At 36.0% G+C, this 17,445-nt stretch overlaps 1 protein-coding gene across 2 annotated transcripts in view; it reads left to right on the forward strand.

Moving 5' to 3' along the window:
• Window positions 1-17,445, forward strand: part of C3H1orf116 (chromosome 3 C1orf116 homolog) — a 60,242-nt gene that overhangs the window by 33,733 nt on the left and 9,064 nt on the right. For both annotated transcript variants that reach the window (XM_053706586.1, XM_053706587.1), the window contains exon 2: window positions 8,639-8,837. In XM_053706586.1, the coding sequence (XP_053562561.1) occupies window positions 8,724-8,837 (114 nt within the window). In that variant the 5' untranslated portion in view covers window positions 8,639-8,723. The remainder of the gene's footprint in view (window positions 1-8,638; window positions 8,838-17,445) is intronic.

Genomic DNA, 17,445 nt, shown 5'->3' on the forward strand with positions numbered 1-17,445 from the left:
CCCCCCAATGATTACAATCCCAAAATGCTTCTGCCACTAATAACCCTGAAGGTCAAAATTGTTACCTCCAAAAAAAAGCACAAAATCGTTCTCTGCTTCATTAGTGACAATTTGCTAATGAGTGATGTGTGCAACTGATCTATTGTGCTCCAAAACCACTAAGATATACTGTGTGTAAGGCATTTAAATGGGTAGCTGTAATTCAAGTGGTATTTGCCTATGCGCAAAAACAATGTTTCATTTGAAATCATTTGAAAACTTTTAGGATAATTGGTGGTAAGTTGAATAGTGTCCCGGGTTTATCAAGTTCTTTTAGCTGTTGAATTTGAGAAGTCAAAAATAGCCCCATAAATGTGTTAAAGTAAATGTAAAGTTTAATGAATAAGTGCCAGTATCTAAAAATACTCTTAAAAATAGGGGCACTTTTATTCATTAAACTTTACATTGAAGCTTCTTTTTGTGGCATTAGAGGGTGACGTGGAGAACAAAAGGGTAGTATCACGCACATTTCGAAAACCTAGCGCTGGTAAAACAATACTTCATGCTAAGTCTTGTCATCCACGTCACCTTATCCGTGCCATACGGAGAGGTCAGTTCAGAAGGCTAAGGAGGAACACCAAAGACTCAGATGCATATTTGGAGCAATCCCTTGAGTTGTGTAAAAGGTTGGAAGCTAGGGGGTATGACTAAATTATTACGGTCTGTAAGAATAGAAATTTGTCAGTCACATGAATAGACATATTCCCCCATTCAAAACAGTAGAGGGGTACAACAGGGGGACATACTATTCTCTACTAAGTATACTAAACAGTTTCCAGAGATTGTACGGATCCTAAAAAACAATTTAACCCTATTATCGGGTGATGATGTATTGAAGGATGCAATAGGGCAGTGCAAGTTTTTCTCCAAACAGTCTGGTAACAAGATCGGGGAAAATTAATACCTGGCTGAATGCTAAGGGCAACTATAAATGTGGAGGCCGAGGATGCCTGACCTGTGATATGTTGGATACCAAAATAGAGTTTAACTCATCAGTGGATAATTGCAAATATAATATAGACTTTTATGCAAATTGCAGAACTACCTTCGTAGTGCACCTGTTGGAGTGCCTGATTTGCCACTGCCAGTATGTTGGTAAAACGACTAGGCAAATGGGTAAGAGAGCATTATAATGATGTTAAGAATTATAATAAAGATTCAACTGTGGCTCAGCACTTCAACAGTGTGCATTTTACTATTAAAACTATTGATTTAGCTAGGATGCCAATTGGAGGGGGAAATAAGTCTAGGATCTTAGACAAGAGAGTTATTTTGGATCTTTAAATTAAAGACAAGGGTCCCATTTGGTCTTAATAAAGAATGGGACATCAGCTATTTTGTGTAAGAGATGTATATATCAAAAAACCTTCTTTTTTTTCTTTAAGGGAACTGTCAATGCTATACTTAGGCTCTAAATGAAAACAATATTAACTAAAATAAAATAAAAAAAACTTACATCTTAGGAGTATGTGTTTTCACACTAACTTTTAAAAGTATGTATAGTATAAAACATAAAGATCTTTTTGTGTTCTTTTTGTATTTTGAGTTGTAGTATTAGCAGTGATCCTGTTAGGGTAGAGTATTAAGGTAATTTGCACAGTCTTGAATGCAGCATAGGAGTAAGAGCTTATAAATTAACATAGCCCAAGGCGGAATTTTGTTATTAGCTGCCTAAATTTAAGCCTGGACGGCAGATTTTTAGCATTGATATTATATTTAATGTAACATCCAACTTGTAAACGAGCTGTAGGCAGGTTTGTCAGGGACATAATTGGTTATATCATGAGTGGTTATATTCCATGATGTACTCAATGCATATTATAATGAGCACAGTAAATCACTTAGCCTAAGATAGGGGTGCACTATAATGAATCTAACGTATATATATATCAGTTTAAGTTTCACATTATATCATTAACTGGGATGGAATAACTGCAGTCTATGATGAAGCGCCACTAGGGGGAGCAAAACGCGTCAGACTACTCTATTTGTCCATGAAGTAGAAAAGAAGAGGCGGATCCATCCAATACTTCCAAAACACTGTGAATTTATTGTAGCAATTTTCTTTCACAAACAATTGTTGCAAAAAACTTCAGAGACACACACTTAAAACCATAGGAGCTGATGTGAGGTCCGGTTTCAGTCTTACATGTTTCAGCGGATCCTGACCGCCTTAATCATAGACCATGTAAAGACATTGCACAGGGCAAACCTGGTTTTGCCATTTTTTCAGAAAATCTATTTGTCCATGTCTGTCTGGGTCTTATGTCTACAATAAACCTTTGTGTGATTTTGGACCTGTTGTGCAGCCATTGCCTTTGTTCTTGAAGCTTCTTTTTTAAAATGCCTACCTTTTTTTGTTTTACGGAAAGCAGACCGGCGATCCTCTGCCCGCAGCTCCTGCTGTAGTTAGCAGATTGATGACTAATCCGGTTTCCTCCAATCATTGTGTGTCCCCTTTGGCGTCCAACTCGTGAGGCCATTCTGGGGATAAACAATGAAAATTAATTTTTGATTGCATCAGCATTGTAAACTGCTCATCAGCAGCTGTTAATATGCCAATTAACAATAAATCGTGATCACCTGAAAAAGGTACATTACCACTTAAAAGCACACACAAATCGGCACAGAAAACGATGTGTTGTATCCAAAATGCAATTTGGAGAGAGAGGGTGGAGGGAAAACTAGCAATAACTACTCATGGAAGGTCTTTCTCAGGAATACAGGAGAAATAATTATTGATGTGTAGTTTATATATCTCTCAACACAGAGGTGAGCACTCTCACTTCAAAAGTTCATCTTAAAGTGTGCACAGCAAAATGGTTTAGATGTACAAATATTGCTTAATAAAGTTGACACTCATGTATGGCTCTATTCTTCAGACAAAAAATAAATACAATTAAAAAATAATAACAAAAAAAATATATAGTATATGCAAATTACCATCATAAAAACCAAGGCAGCAGACTTTGTGAAAATTTATATTTGTGTTTTCTCAAAACTTTTGTCCAGAACTATAAATATGTATATGTACATATTTCCAGTCAGTAAGGGTTTCCATCGACAAAACTGCCATATGTTTGAAAAATAAATAAATCATCCAATCCAAAATAACATGCAGTTTAAAAAGCAACGTTTAATACTACAGCCCAGAGAACTTTAACACTAAATGCAGTAGAATTGCATAATCCAACAAATGCATAATAAAACAGTGCAGAAGTTCTTAGGGGACGATTTATTAAAGTGCAGACTGACATGATACAATGTAGCGTATCGTGTCCTCCGCACATCAATAAATGCCGACAGCATACGCTGTCTGCATTTATCATTGCACAAGCAGTTGTGGTGAACTGCTTGTGCAATGCCGCCCCCTGCAGATTCGTGGCGAATCGGCCGCTAGCAGGGGGTGTCAATAAGCCTGATCGTATAGGATCAGGCAGATTGATGTCCACAGCCTCAGGGCAGGCGAACAAGTTATGGAGCAGCGGTCTCTAGACCACTTCTTCATAACTGCGATTTCCAGCAGGCCTGAAGGCTTGCACGGAAACAGGGGCATCGAGCTCCTTTTGGAGCTTGATAATTTCAGCCCCAATGTCTGAATTTCAAATGAATAGATTTTTTTTTTTTTCTGACAAATTTCAGTTGAATTCTTGTACATGTGCAGTAGGAGTTGGTGTCTCAAAAAAATGTGTATATGGAAATATTGTGCCTATTTTGATAATGGAAGTGAATTGGAAAGTTGTTTTTAAAATTGTGTGTTCTATCTGAATCGTGAAAGTTTTTTTAATTTTGACTTTAGTGGTCCTTCAAAATATTATTATATACACACAAGAAACTACTGGGCAAATGTATACTCCTGTTTGCTACAGTCTTGCGGCTACTAGATGATTTTACATCAATGATGTTCCAGACACACCATGTTTGTAGATTTCAACCTCTCATGGCGACTTCCTTTTCGGTATTAGCTGTGCCCCTCCTACTTCTGTTTGTAATCTCCACAGTACTATGTTGTTGGTTGATTTAATTTAAAGGGACATTAAACTACTGGGCACTATTACAATAGATTGGTTACTACTCATTATGCTACTGTACTTCCTCCTGTGCCTGTTGCTTTATTTTATCCCCTTACAAGTGTTATCTAATGCAACTCCGCTCTTTCACACTGGACACCACTATCTTTGGACGTAAGCATTCTTGCAGTCTGTAATAGAAGTAGTGCACATTCAGAGATGGGTGACCAGAGCGGGGTGCACGGGGGCTCTTCAGCACTTGGGCTGTAAATCCAGCCCTGTGGGTGACTGATGTCCTGTGAAAAAAAAAAAAAAATCAGGCGCTTTAATTTAGCAAGCACAATAAAGAGAAGTAGGTTACATATATTCTAAGTAAGTATGTATGTGTGTGTGTGTGTGTGTATATATGTGTATGTATAATCTTCCACTCTCTGTAGTGCAACTGTCAATACATTTTTTTTATATATATAAAACTTCCACTCTCTGTAGTGCAAGCCAAGACCACAGCTGTCAAAAAGCCAGCAGCTTCTCTGATTTGTGACAGCACAGTGCATCTTTCACAGGATTCAAGAACATGGGTCAGCCAAGATGCATGGCCCATTATAGTGAGGTGGAACTTTACCAACCAGCACCTGTAAAGGGTTAAAATAAGAGATGCGTAGTAACACCTGCTATTGCCGTTGTACCCAACAGTTTAATATCCCTCTTTACTCTTTTTGTGCTTATCGTTTTAGGCATTCATTGACTCTGTACTCTCCTTTAAAGTATTTCTTGTAACTGTCTATTTTGTTCTTAAAATGTTACCATCTTTTTATTTATTTTTTGAAGGAATAATATACTTTTAGGGCAAAATCCCCTAGTTATAGCTATTACTGATAACACCAAACATCCCTTCTCCTTTCCTGTCGTGTTTTCTCCACAAATAATTTGTAGGTTCTAGCACAGGCAAACCAATACTTTTTATGGTACAAAACAGTATGGGGAACAGGCTGCATGTATTTATTTATTTTCAGAATCCAAAATGCTGGAAATTGTGAATTTTAAAAACCATCGCCTAGATTACGAGTTTTTGTCGGTAAGGCTGTGCGGAGCTAACAAGCCTTTTTTTCTTACCGCTCACTTAAGCCAATGCTGGTATTACGAGTTTTCTGCAAGCCGGCGTTGGCCTCATGCACAATTTCCCTATAGGAAACAATGGGGCTGAGCTGGCTGAAAAAAAACCTAACACCTGCAAAAAAGCAGCGTTCAGCTCCTAACGCAGCCCCATTGTTTCCTATGGGGAAATAAATTTATGTCTGCACCTAACACCCTAACATGAACCCCGAGTCTAAACACCCCTAATCTTACACTTATTAACCCCTAATCTGCCGTCCCCGACATCGTCGCCACCTACATTATATTATTAACCCCTAATCTGCTGCTCCGGACACCGCCGCCACCTACATTATATTTATTAACTCCTAATCTGCCCCCCCAACATCGCTGCAACTATATTAAATTTATTAACCCCTAATCTGCCGCCTCCGCCGCAAACATTGCCCCCACTATCATAAATGTATTAACCCCTAAATCTAACCCCCCCTAACTTAAATATAATTTAGCAAACACAAGATGGAACTCCAGCACTCCAAAGGTTAAAAAGGCAATATTTATTCAAAAAGCTTTTTGAATAAATATTGCCTTTTTAACCTTTGGAGTGTTGGAGTTCCATCTTGTGTTTGCTATTTATTGGAGGGCTGTGGCAGTGCCCTTGGTCTCCTGTGCACCCATTCCTCTGTGCTGTGCTCTACTTGGGATTAAATATAATTTAAATTAAACTAAATAAATTTAACATAATTAAATTAATCCTATTTAAAACTAAATACTTACAGATAAAATAAACCCTAAGCTAGCTACAATATAACTAACACAGTTACATTGTAGCTATTTTAGGATTTATTTTTATTTTACAGGCAACTTTTGTATTTATTTTAACTAGATAGAATAGTTATTAAATAGTTATTTACTATTTAATAACTACCTTGCTAAAATAAGTACAAAATTATATGTAAAATAAACCCTAACCTAAGTTACAACTAACACTACACTATAATTAAACTAATTACCTAAACTACCTACAATTAATTACAATTAAATTAGATAAACTAAATTACGAAAAAAACAAACACTAAATAACAGAAAAAAAAAGAATTACAAGAATTTTAAACTAATTACACTTAATCTAATCCCCCTAATAAAATAAAAAAGCTCCACAAAATAATAAATTCCCTACCCTATACTAAATTACAAATAGCCCTTAAAAGGGCCTTTTGCGGGGCATTGCCCCAAAGTAATCGGCTCTTTCACCTGTAAAAAAAAAAAATACAATACCCCCCCAACATTAAAACCCACCACCCACACACCCAACCCTACTCTAAAACCCACCCAATCCCCCCTTAAAAAAATCTAACACTACCCCCTTGAAGATCACCCTACCTTGAGCCGTCTTCACCCAGCCGGGCACAAGTGGTCCTCCAGAGGGTCCGAAGTCTTCATCCTATCTGGCCAGAAGAGGACATCCAGACCGGCAGAAGGCTTCAACCAAGCGGCATCTTCTATCATCATCCTTCCGGAGCTGAGCGGGTCCATCTTTAAGACATCTGACGTGGAGCATCCTCTTCATCCAACGACTGAATGACTGGTCCTTTAAATGATGGCATCCAAGATGGCGTCCCTTGAATTCTGATTGGCTGATAGGATTCTATCAGTCAATCGGAATTAAGGTAGGAAAAACCTATTGGCTGATGCAATCAGCCAATAGGATTGATCTTGCATTCTATTGGCTGATTAGAACAACCAATAGAATGTGAGCTCAATCCTATTGGCTGATTGGATCAGCCAATCGAATTGAACTTCAATCCTATTGGCTGATTGCATCAGCCAATAGGATTTTTCCTACCTTAATTCAGATTGGCTGATAGAATCCTATCAGTCAATCGGAATTCAAGGGACGCCATCTTGGATGACGTCATTTAAAGGACCAGTCATTCAGTCGTCTGCCGTCGGATGAAGAGGATGCTCCGCGTCGGATGTCTTGAAGATGGACCCGCTCCGGAAGGATGAAGATAGAAGATGCCTTCTGCCGTTCTGGATGTCCTCTTCTGGCCAGATAGGATGAAGACTTCGGACCCTCTGGAGCACCACTTGTGCCCGGTTGGGTGAAGACGGCTCAAGGTAGGGTGATCTTCAAGGGGGTAGTGTTAGTTTTTTTTTAAGGGGGATTGGGTGGGTTTTAGAGTAGGGTTGGGTGTGTGGGTGGTGGGTTTTAATTTTTGGGGGGTATTGCATTTTTTTTTTTTTACAGGTGAAAGAGCTGATTACTTTGGGGCAATTCCCCACAAAAGGCCCTTTTAAGGGCTATTTGTAATTTAATATAGGGTAGGGAATTTTATTATTTTGGGGGGCTTTTTATTTTATTAGGTGTAATTAGTTTAAAATTCTTGAAAATCTTTTTTTTCTGTAATTTAATTGTAATTAATTGTAGGTAGTTTAGGTAATTAGTTTAATTATAGTGTAGTGTTAGGTGTAATTGTAACTTAGGTTAGGGTTTATTTTACAGGTAATTGTGTACTTATTTTAGCTAGGTAGTTATTAAATAGTTAATAACTATTTAATAACTATTCTACCTAGTTAAAATAAATACAAAGTTGCCTGTAAAAATAAATGTAAATCCTAAGCTAGCTACAATGTAACTATTAGTTATATTATAGCTAGCTTTGGGTTTATTTCGTTTTAAATAGTTTTAATTTATTTAATTATGTTAAATTTATTTTGTTTAATTTAAATTATATTTAAGTTAGGGGGGGTTAGACTTAGGGTTAGACTTAGGTTTAGGGGTTAATAAATTTAATATAGTAGCAGCGACGTTGGGGTCGGCAGATTAGGGGTTAATAAATGTAGGTAGGTGTCGACGATGTTAGGGACGGCAGATTAGGGGTTAATAAAATGTAACTAGTGTTTGCGAGGCGGGAGTGCGGCGGTTTAGGGGTTAATATATTAAAGTGGCGGCAATGTCCGGTCGGCAGATTAGGGGTTAAACATTTTAGTTAAGTGTTTCCGATGTAGGGGTGGGGGCTCGGTTTAGGGGTTAATAGGTAGTTTATGGGTGTTAGTGTACTTTTAGCACTTTAGTAAGAGTTTTATGTTACGGCGTTAGCCCATAAAACTCCTAACTACTGACTTTTAAATGTGGTAGGAGTCTGGACAGGAGAGGGTCTACCGCTCACTTTTTCAGGCGATCGTAATACCCGCATTAGGCAAATCCCATTAAAAAGATAGGATACGCAATTGATGTAAGGGGATTTGCGGTAAGCTAAAATCGACGAAAAAAAATGAGCGGTAGACCCTTTCCTGCCTGACTCGTAATACCAGTGGGCGTTAAAAAGCAGCGTTGGGACCCCTCAACGCTGCTTTTTAAGGCTAACGCAAGACTCATAATCTCGCCGTATGTTTTGGATTATATTCTATTGAAAAATGCCAGTAGATAATAATTATTAATTTTAAATCCGTCAAAAGTCGGTCACTAATTTTTATTCTTTCCTAAATTCCAGGAACTTCTCTCTGTTGTGTTACATCTGAAGTTAGATCTACAATTTGCGCTTGCCTCTATCAACTACTACTCCCGTGCTGTGGGTGATGCCGGAGAGAACGCTTGCAGCACAGCATGTGGGGATGGAAACCTTGAACAGTGTGGGTAGCAGTGGAAGCTGTGACAGTATGGATAGCATCTCTTCTAATCACTCTGCTTTTGTAAGTATGTTAGTACTAAAGAGAAATAAACATCCTAATTCTGTGATTTAGGGACCTGGAGATAACCCCCCCCCCCCCAAAAAAAAATAATAGTAATTTGAGGCATGCTTCTAGAGCATGCAATTTTAAGCAACTTTTTAATTTTACTCCCATTATCAAATTTTCTTTGTTTTTTAGGTGGTTTTTTTTTAAAGAAAGAATGTAAGCTTAGGAGCCCCTTATTTTTGGTTCAGCCCTTGGGTAGCGCTTGCGGATAGGTGGCTAAATGTAGCCCCAAATTGGCAAGCGCTATCCAGGGTGCTGAATCAAAAATGGGCTTGCTCCTAAGCTTAGATTCCTTTTTCAAATAAAGATAGCAAAATAATGAAGAAAATGTGAATTAGAAAGTTGCATAAAATTGCATGCTCTATCTAAGTCATCAAAGAAAAAATTTGGGGTTAGTATCACTAATCTAAGTTTTCTAATCTACTAGGAACATGGGTTCCTTTATACTTTTGAAATTGTTTTAATACGCTTGTTACACTGTTTCCCACTAGTTTTCACCAACCTGTTGTAACTTTTTATATTCAGAACTTTTCAAGCAGTTTGAACTTTGAAGTATTTAGCTTTGTAATGAAGCTTTGTAATCAAGCTTCAAAATGACAGAAGATTAAAGCGATGCATTTTATGTGTCTATTTAATGTAGCATTTTTTTTTAATTTTCATTTTATATTGCCACAGTTAAAGGGACATGAAACCCACTTTTTTAAAAAATATTTAAGTTCGAGCATGCAATTTTAAACAACATTTTCATTTAAATCTTTGTTCTCTTGGTATCTTTTGTTTTAAAAAAAAAGCTTAGGAGCGTCCATGTGTCTTGAGTACTTTATGGCATTAATTTTGCAAGAAGAAAAAAATCAAATTGTATTCTCTGTGTGATTTACAAAAGAAAAATGTGGGGTTTGGTTTCACTTAAAGTACTGCATTGTATACTGCACTGTAAAACATCTGTTTTTAAAAAAACATAAAAATAAAAATGTGAGTTACACATGTTTTTCCCCCAAGGATTTTTGTGTGTTGCCGTTAGGACCACTGAGCCTGTGTACCACATATTTTTTTTAAAATTAAAGAGAAATGCGTATAGGATGCTGCATATTTTGTAGATTCCATCATGGAAGCTGCCGTGGTTAATATGATGGAAATTCACATATTCTGTAGAGTCTTTTACTGCTGTTTCATATGTTGTGGTGACCAATTGCCCTGACCTCTTGAGCCTATTCTCTCCCTCACAGACTTTAATTATTATAGTCTCAACAATATGTTGTATGTACGGGACGTTTTTCAATATACTGTGCAGTAAGGATGGCAGTTTATAGTGGCAGTCACCTAGAGGCTCGAGCAGTGATTTTTAACCTTTTTTTTTTGCTGTGGCACACTTTTTTACATTAAAAAATCCTGTGGCACACCACCATCCCAAAATTTTAAAAAAAATCACACATTGTAGCCTAATACAGCATATATATATACACATACACACACATACTGTATGTATTGTGCGGTTATGCCATGCCTCCTACAAACTACCCCTGCACTGGGAGTAAAAAACAAGCAAAGTTTAAAAAATATGTCACACTGTTGTCAGTCTGCTGTGGCACACCTGAGGATCTCTCACGGCACACTAGTGTGCCACGGCACACTGGTTGAAAAACACTGACCTAGAGGGTTTGTTGCTATATAATAATCTTTTATTGATTTATTTTCTATAACTGGTGACAAGCCTATTAATAAACCCCACACTAGCCTGAAGCTCTCTGTGACCCTAACTGCATGAAGCTGTTCCATAGATTTATATGCCCACCTAGATATTCATATATGCTCTCCTAGGTCCATGGTAGTGTCTGTTAACAGACTTTTTTTTTTTTTCTCACTTCCGGCCTGGGCTATTATCCAGTATGAAAAAGATTTATAAAATTGTAGCTCTCTGATGCACACTGGGTTTATATTTATGCTCAATCATAATGTCTTATGTTACTGACACAAATGATGCCTCCTTTTACATGTTAATGTAGTGCCTTATCTGAATATGTAATATCTATGATGATGTCAGTTTAGTTCTATTTTTTTTTTTTTTACGTCTATTTATAACAATTTATAAAACTGGTTTCAATGCACCTTCTGATAATGTCATTTCTATGGTGAATGAGGGGTTAACAAGTGGCCTTGCGCATTATTCAGAAGGCCTCTATACCATTTGGCATTTCCAAGCATATGTTCTTTCTAAATGTTTACTAATGTCATTTACATATGAAAAATTGAGGCTTCTTCTTTGACTGTTTTCATCAAATTGCAAATAAGGTGACTTGTCGAATGACATGTTATTGATGTTATTTGTGAATTGTAAAAAATAAAAAAAAAGCGCTTACATTTGTCACGTCAAAGCTTTTCTGTGCAATGCTGTTGTTTTTTTTTGTTTTTTATAGATAACAGAATGAAACACTTATTTTTAATTAGCATGAGACAGTTAGTAAACTTATATTTTATATTATTATCTGTACTTTTACATAATGTTAAAAAAAAAAAAAAAAAAAATACATTTGGGGCATGACTGGAAGATGCATCATGCTGGTAAGGAAGTTTGATGTTCTGTATGATAGAATGTAGTTCCAGTTTAAATTATACTTTGCATGCCTGACATGTTAAAGGGACATGAAACCCCAAAACATTTCTTTCATGATTCAGATAGAGAATACAATTTTAAACAACTTTTTAATTTACTTCTTTTATCTAATCTGTTTCATTCTCTTGGTATCATTTGTTAAAGGAGCAGCAATGCACTACTGGTTTCTAACTGAACACATGGGTGAACCAATCACAATCAATATATATATGCAGCCACAAATCAACAGCTAGAACCTAGGTTATCTGCTGCTCCTGAGCTTGCCTAGATAAACCTTTCAGCAAAGGATAACAAGAGAAGGAAGCAAATTAAATACTAGAAGTAAATTGGAAAGTTGTTTAAAACTGTATTCTCTATTTGAATCATGAAAGAAAAATGTTGGGTTTCATATCCCTTTAAGTAGAGCTAGTATTCACTGATGATATTTCATGGGAAATGCATTAAACAAAACTGTAGTGTGTGTGTGTATGTATGCTTGTGTAGTGTGTGTGTGTGTGTTTATGCTTGTGTAATGTATACGTACATACATAGTTTCCCATTTTAAGGAGCAGGGCTTTATTTCAAGAGGTGGGTCTAGCGCCATAGTCCACCAGTAGCCACTGAATAAGAGCTAAAATGGCTCTTTATAATGTATGTACAGGGGTCAAGACCTACAAAAAAAAGTCACCAAGACTTCCACGACCCTCAAATTTGTTAATGAAAGTAATTAAATCAAATGAAGGGTTAAATGGTTGCCTTTGGGCCTGAGCATCCTCCTCTGTTACAGAGTCTCACCCACTTAAGGTGCAATAGTCCTATTTCTGCTGGGGGGGAGCTAAATAACCCCAGAGCAAGACACACAGAAATGTAAACACCATGTGTTACACGCATTGCGGGTTGATCACGCAGCAGGACCACTGACAGGCTTGCAATTAGTGTATTGTAGGAAGAGTTGCTGCCCATTACTAGAGGATCTCACTATCCGTCTAACCAGACTGTGCTCCCATCAGCAGCAGCAGTGTTTACTGAAGTGTTTCCGTTCTCTGTCCAGGGGGAACTTGGTTCCTCCTGCAAAAATAGTGCAGGAACTCCGTTCCCGGCCCGACTTGACCCCTGAGTATGTACTGTGTCTAAGAACAGTAAAGTATATTGTGAAAGTAGTACTTTACTATACGCAGTTTCATTTTTTTTGAGGAATATATTAAAAGAAAAGTTTGAATGACCTCTGGCCTGGTAGTAAAAACTGTTAGCATACTTCTTAGCTAAGTATATTCTGTTTATGGAACTACACTACTATATGTTCTTTTTTTCCTGGAGATTTTTGTAATATTGTAACAGATATTTTCTAGCAAACATTATATTTTTTATTTTCTTAAATATTTATGTTTATTATACTTAGATTAAAACGCTCACTTTTTTTTTAACAAACACTAAAATCTATTTCTCAAAATAAAAGAACTCTTATAGGTATAAAACGAGAAGGTAATCCATAAGAAACCTATGGTAAGACAATTACATATAAGTAATAAATGCATAACTGAAGAAATTGGACCGCACAAAGTGATAGTGTGTCCAAAGAAAAATGAGGTGTGCCTATTTTATGCTACTCCCTATAAAATGAATAATTTGATCTTAATCTGGTGTGCTCATATAAAATTATTATAAAAATTATAATATATTATAAAAATATAATAATCAAAAATAATAAAAAATAATAATATCCTTACAAATGGTATAAAATGCTCCCTTGCAAATATGTACCAAATCAACAGCTAGTATATAGTATAAGCTAATAAATATTATTAATTATATATACTTAAGCACAGTCCTTAAAGCAAGCAGTATGAGATTAAATGTCCATAGGTGCCGATGATGTCATAATTCAAGATATATGATGATCCGAAGGGACCCAAGAGGATAGCAGCTCTCTCCACAAAAAATGACAATATCCCTCGTCCTAGAAAAAGACAAAGAAGAGGGGCTCTATAATCACAAACTCGGTACTCACAAGTGTATTTGCACATGAAGTGCAATAATTGGCAAGCCGAAGCTTCAGAGCCGCTCGGCTGAGTCGTTAAGGTCCGGTCAGCTGCTTGCAGCAGTCACGCTCCAATAAGTATAGGTATGATCCTGTAATTTAAAGGAAGAAATGCGCCCTTGGTGCAGATTACCCCGATCGATGCCGGATGAACAACAAATAACGATGAGCTTATACTCACTAATGTGGGTGTGTAAGCTTGCTCATTTTCGATTGGTTTGCATAGCTCTTATAAGGTAGCAAGGTAGTTCACAAATTTATGTAGCCTGATGAAACGGCATTGTAGCCGAGAAACGCGTTGCAAAGCAACTTTTTAAAGTTTGTAATAAAAGTTTTATACCTGTTCTACCTTGCTTGGAGATATTATTCTCTACCTAAAAGCTCTGGATTAAAATAATCATCAAATTTTGTGTTTGCCGGCTCCAATTGGAATAGCAAGAGTGTTTGACTCTCCCTGGAGCAGTTTGTCTACAAAAATAGCAGTCAGCCCTGAATAACCATTCAGCAATCCGGGAAACAGCTGTTTTACCTAAGGGGAGTCAGCCGAACGGCTCTTAAAGATTCGTCTGCCCGATATTGCACTGATTGTGCAACTCCGCTTGTGAGTATAAGCTCATCGTTATTTGTTGTTCGTCCGGCATTGGTCGGGGTAATCCCAAGGGCGCATTTCTTCCTAATCATTACAGGATCATACCTATACTTATTGGAGCGTGACTGCTGCAAGCAGCTGACCGGACCTGAGCGAGTCAGCCGAGCGGCTCTGAAGCTTCCGCTTGCCAATTATTGCACTGCATGTGCAAATACACTTGTGAGTACTGAGTTTGTGATTATAGTGGTTGTGCTCACTTCTCTTAGGATTATCTGCACCAGAGCGCCTCTTCTTTGTCTTTTTCTAGGACGAGGGATAAGTAATAAATGTGGCTATCTTGTAAAAACAAAACTAACACTTTCTGTTGTGTTACTATATAGAATAACATATCAGACAAGTCTAAATGTTTTTTAAAACGAATAAACATCCTTTTTACTGCAATTATTTATCAATAGCCAAACTCCAGCTGCCATTGACCTTACATAGAGGACTGAATCTGGGCTTTAGTCAGCAGGCTAGTCTAGTCATAAAGTTAGTATAAAATGCATTTATTTGTAGTTGGTATCAGTTAAAGCCAGTTAGGGACCGATATCTAGCAGAGTTAGTCTTACAAATTCAGCAGGGTGCATTTGAAAGTCCTGAGGATTAGAAACTGCTCAATTTTCAGAGCTAAATGACATGAAAAGGGAACTAAATAAATAATGAAAATATATTGCAAAGTTTTATTTTTTATTATACATAACTAAACATTGTACAGTGTATATACAAATCTCAGTGTGTACTGTCTCTTTAAGATGAAACATATTAATTAAACATAAACACGAAAAAAAAGACAGCACATGAATAGTTAAGAAATATTTTGTATATGTGAGCTTGAAAAAGTTTCCCATTAGTATCTCTCACGGCCCTATATTCTATGTGTATTTGAACATGAATTTGTTTTATTAACTATTTGTACCACCCAACATGTCACCAAAAAGGCTTTAGGTAGTATTGTCTAGAATGAAATGAAAAAAAAAAAAAAAATCAATATTTGAATCACTACTAAGTGGAATTCAGCCCCTAATCATATTGGCTTAGCACTTTCATTGATTACATTTTTTTTTTAAGACGCTTCATTTCTAAAACATTTACCATTTAGAGATGGTAAATTATTGCGCTGTTCTACCACCTGCATCTTCTACCTTTTATTTAGCTGGTGTCCAGCTCATGGGGCACGCAACAATTGGATGAAGCTGGGTTTGTCATTGCACAACTAAATAAAGGTAGGAGATGCAGGTGGAGTAATGGCGCAATGTTTACCATCTCTAAATGGTAAATATTTTAGAAATAAAGCGTCTTAAAAAAAAATGAATCTATGAATGTGCCCCTGTTTTTATAATAATTGTATATACTAGCCAGCAAATACTTATAAGTTTACAATTACTTTTAAAGGGACAGTCAACACCAGAATAGTTGTTGTTTAAAAAGGTAGATAATCCCTTTATTACCCATTCCCCAGTATTGCATAACCAACAGTTATATAAATATACTTTTTACCTCTAATTATCTTGTATCTAAGCCTCTGCAAACTGCCCCCTTATTTCAGTTCTTTTGACAAACTTGCATTTTAGCCAATCAGTGCTCACTCCTAGGAGCTTCACGTACGTGAGCTCAATGTTATCTATATGAAACACATGGACTAATGCCCTCTAGTGGTGGAAAAACTGTCAAAATGCTTTCAGATCAGAGGTGGCCTTCAAGGTCTAAGAAATAAGCATTTGAACCTCCTTGTTTTAGCGTTCAACTAAGAATACCAAGAGAACAAAGCAAGATTGGTGATAAAAGTAAATTGGAAAGTTGTTTAAAATTACATGCCCTATTTAAATCATACAAGGTTTTTTTTTTTTTTTTTGGACTTGACTTTCCCTTTAACTTTTGACTAGTACAGTGTTTAAGCGCATAAGGCCATTGTGTGGTTTTTTTTTTTTTTTTTTTTGGTTTTTTTTTAATCTGGAACTATATTTATAAATGGACCAACAACACTAAAAATAGATTTTACTAGCTGATGGAAAGGATTTAAAGTCCCTGTACTAACTGATGGTAATTGTTAATGACAACTCTGTATTGGTTATTAAATGTTCTATACAAATTTTCAGCATGTTTTGTTATCAACAAAATGTAGCAACTAGATGAACATTGCACACTGTAAGTGATGTTGGTAGCTAAAGTAAAATGTGTTGAATGAGCTTTGGCTGTAATGTATGTTGTCGTGTACGGTTCATTACATCTTTCAACTTTCTTGATGTAGTTTTACCAGGAAATCTAAAATATTAAAGGTTCTTATCAAATTGACTTTAATAATGCAATAATAAAATATTGCCATATTTTTTTTTTATTATTGCCCAAATAAGTGCATGTAACTGATTTTAAACCTCACAAAAAGGTTAAACACAATGTTCTGGTGAGCCATTCATGAGCAGGGAGTGGCTGCTGATTGGTGGCAACGTGCATATGATGCTCTTGATTGGCTCACATGCCATGTTGGCTCCTAAGAGATTTTATTTGTGTGAGGGGGGGTAAACACATCTGAATTCAAGTATTTTATTATGGCATTATCTCCCGTTTAAAATATCCAATGGGTAGAAATTCGGGATGGGCGAATGTGTTTATATTCACATTTTGAATGTTAGGATGAATGTTATTGTAGAAATTCGATTTACATAATAGAATGTTGATAAGAACAAATATTCTTAAAAATTAAATTTTCGAATGTTATTTACAGTTTTCAAATGTCACATTCGAATTCGAATGTCACATTTGAATTTGAATGTCACTTTCGAATTCGAATATTATATTTATAAAACACAATTGTAGAATAGAAACACTATTTTGAATTTTGAATGTCACATTTGAATAGAATATCAAATTTATTAAACAGTTGTAAAATAGAGATACTATTTCGAATTCGATTGTTACATTCGTATTCGAATATTACATTTAAAACACAGTATTAGACGAGAAATACTATTTCAAATTTGAATGTGACATTTGAATGTAGCATTCAAATTCAAATATTACATTTATTAAACACAGTTGTAGACTAGAAATACTATTTCGAAATTGAATGAATACATAGCTAAACATTCTATTATTCGAACAAATATTTTCAAATTTTATTGAAAAATTTGAAAACGAAAATAGAATGTTATATAAACATTTGAAATTCGATTCAAACAAATGTATCAAAATTCGTTTTAAATTTCGAATTTTTAGAAACATTCACCCATCCCTAGTAGAAATACATTGTGTCACTAATTTTTATTAGATGATGTCACATTTAGTGAAGACGTGCTCTGCTTTGCCA

Source organism: Bombina bombina, chromosome 3 (genome assembly GCF_027579735.1).
Source record: "Bombina bombina isolate aBomBom1 chromosome 3, aBomBom1.pri, whole genome shotgun sequence".
NCBI lineage: Eukaryota > Metazoa > Chordata > Amphibia > Anura > Bombinatoridae > Bombina > Bombina bombina.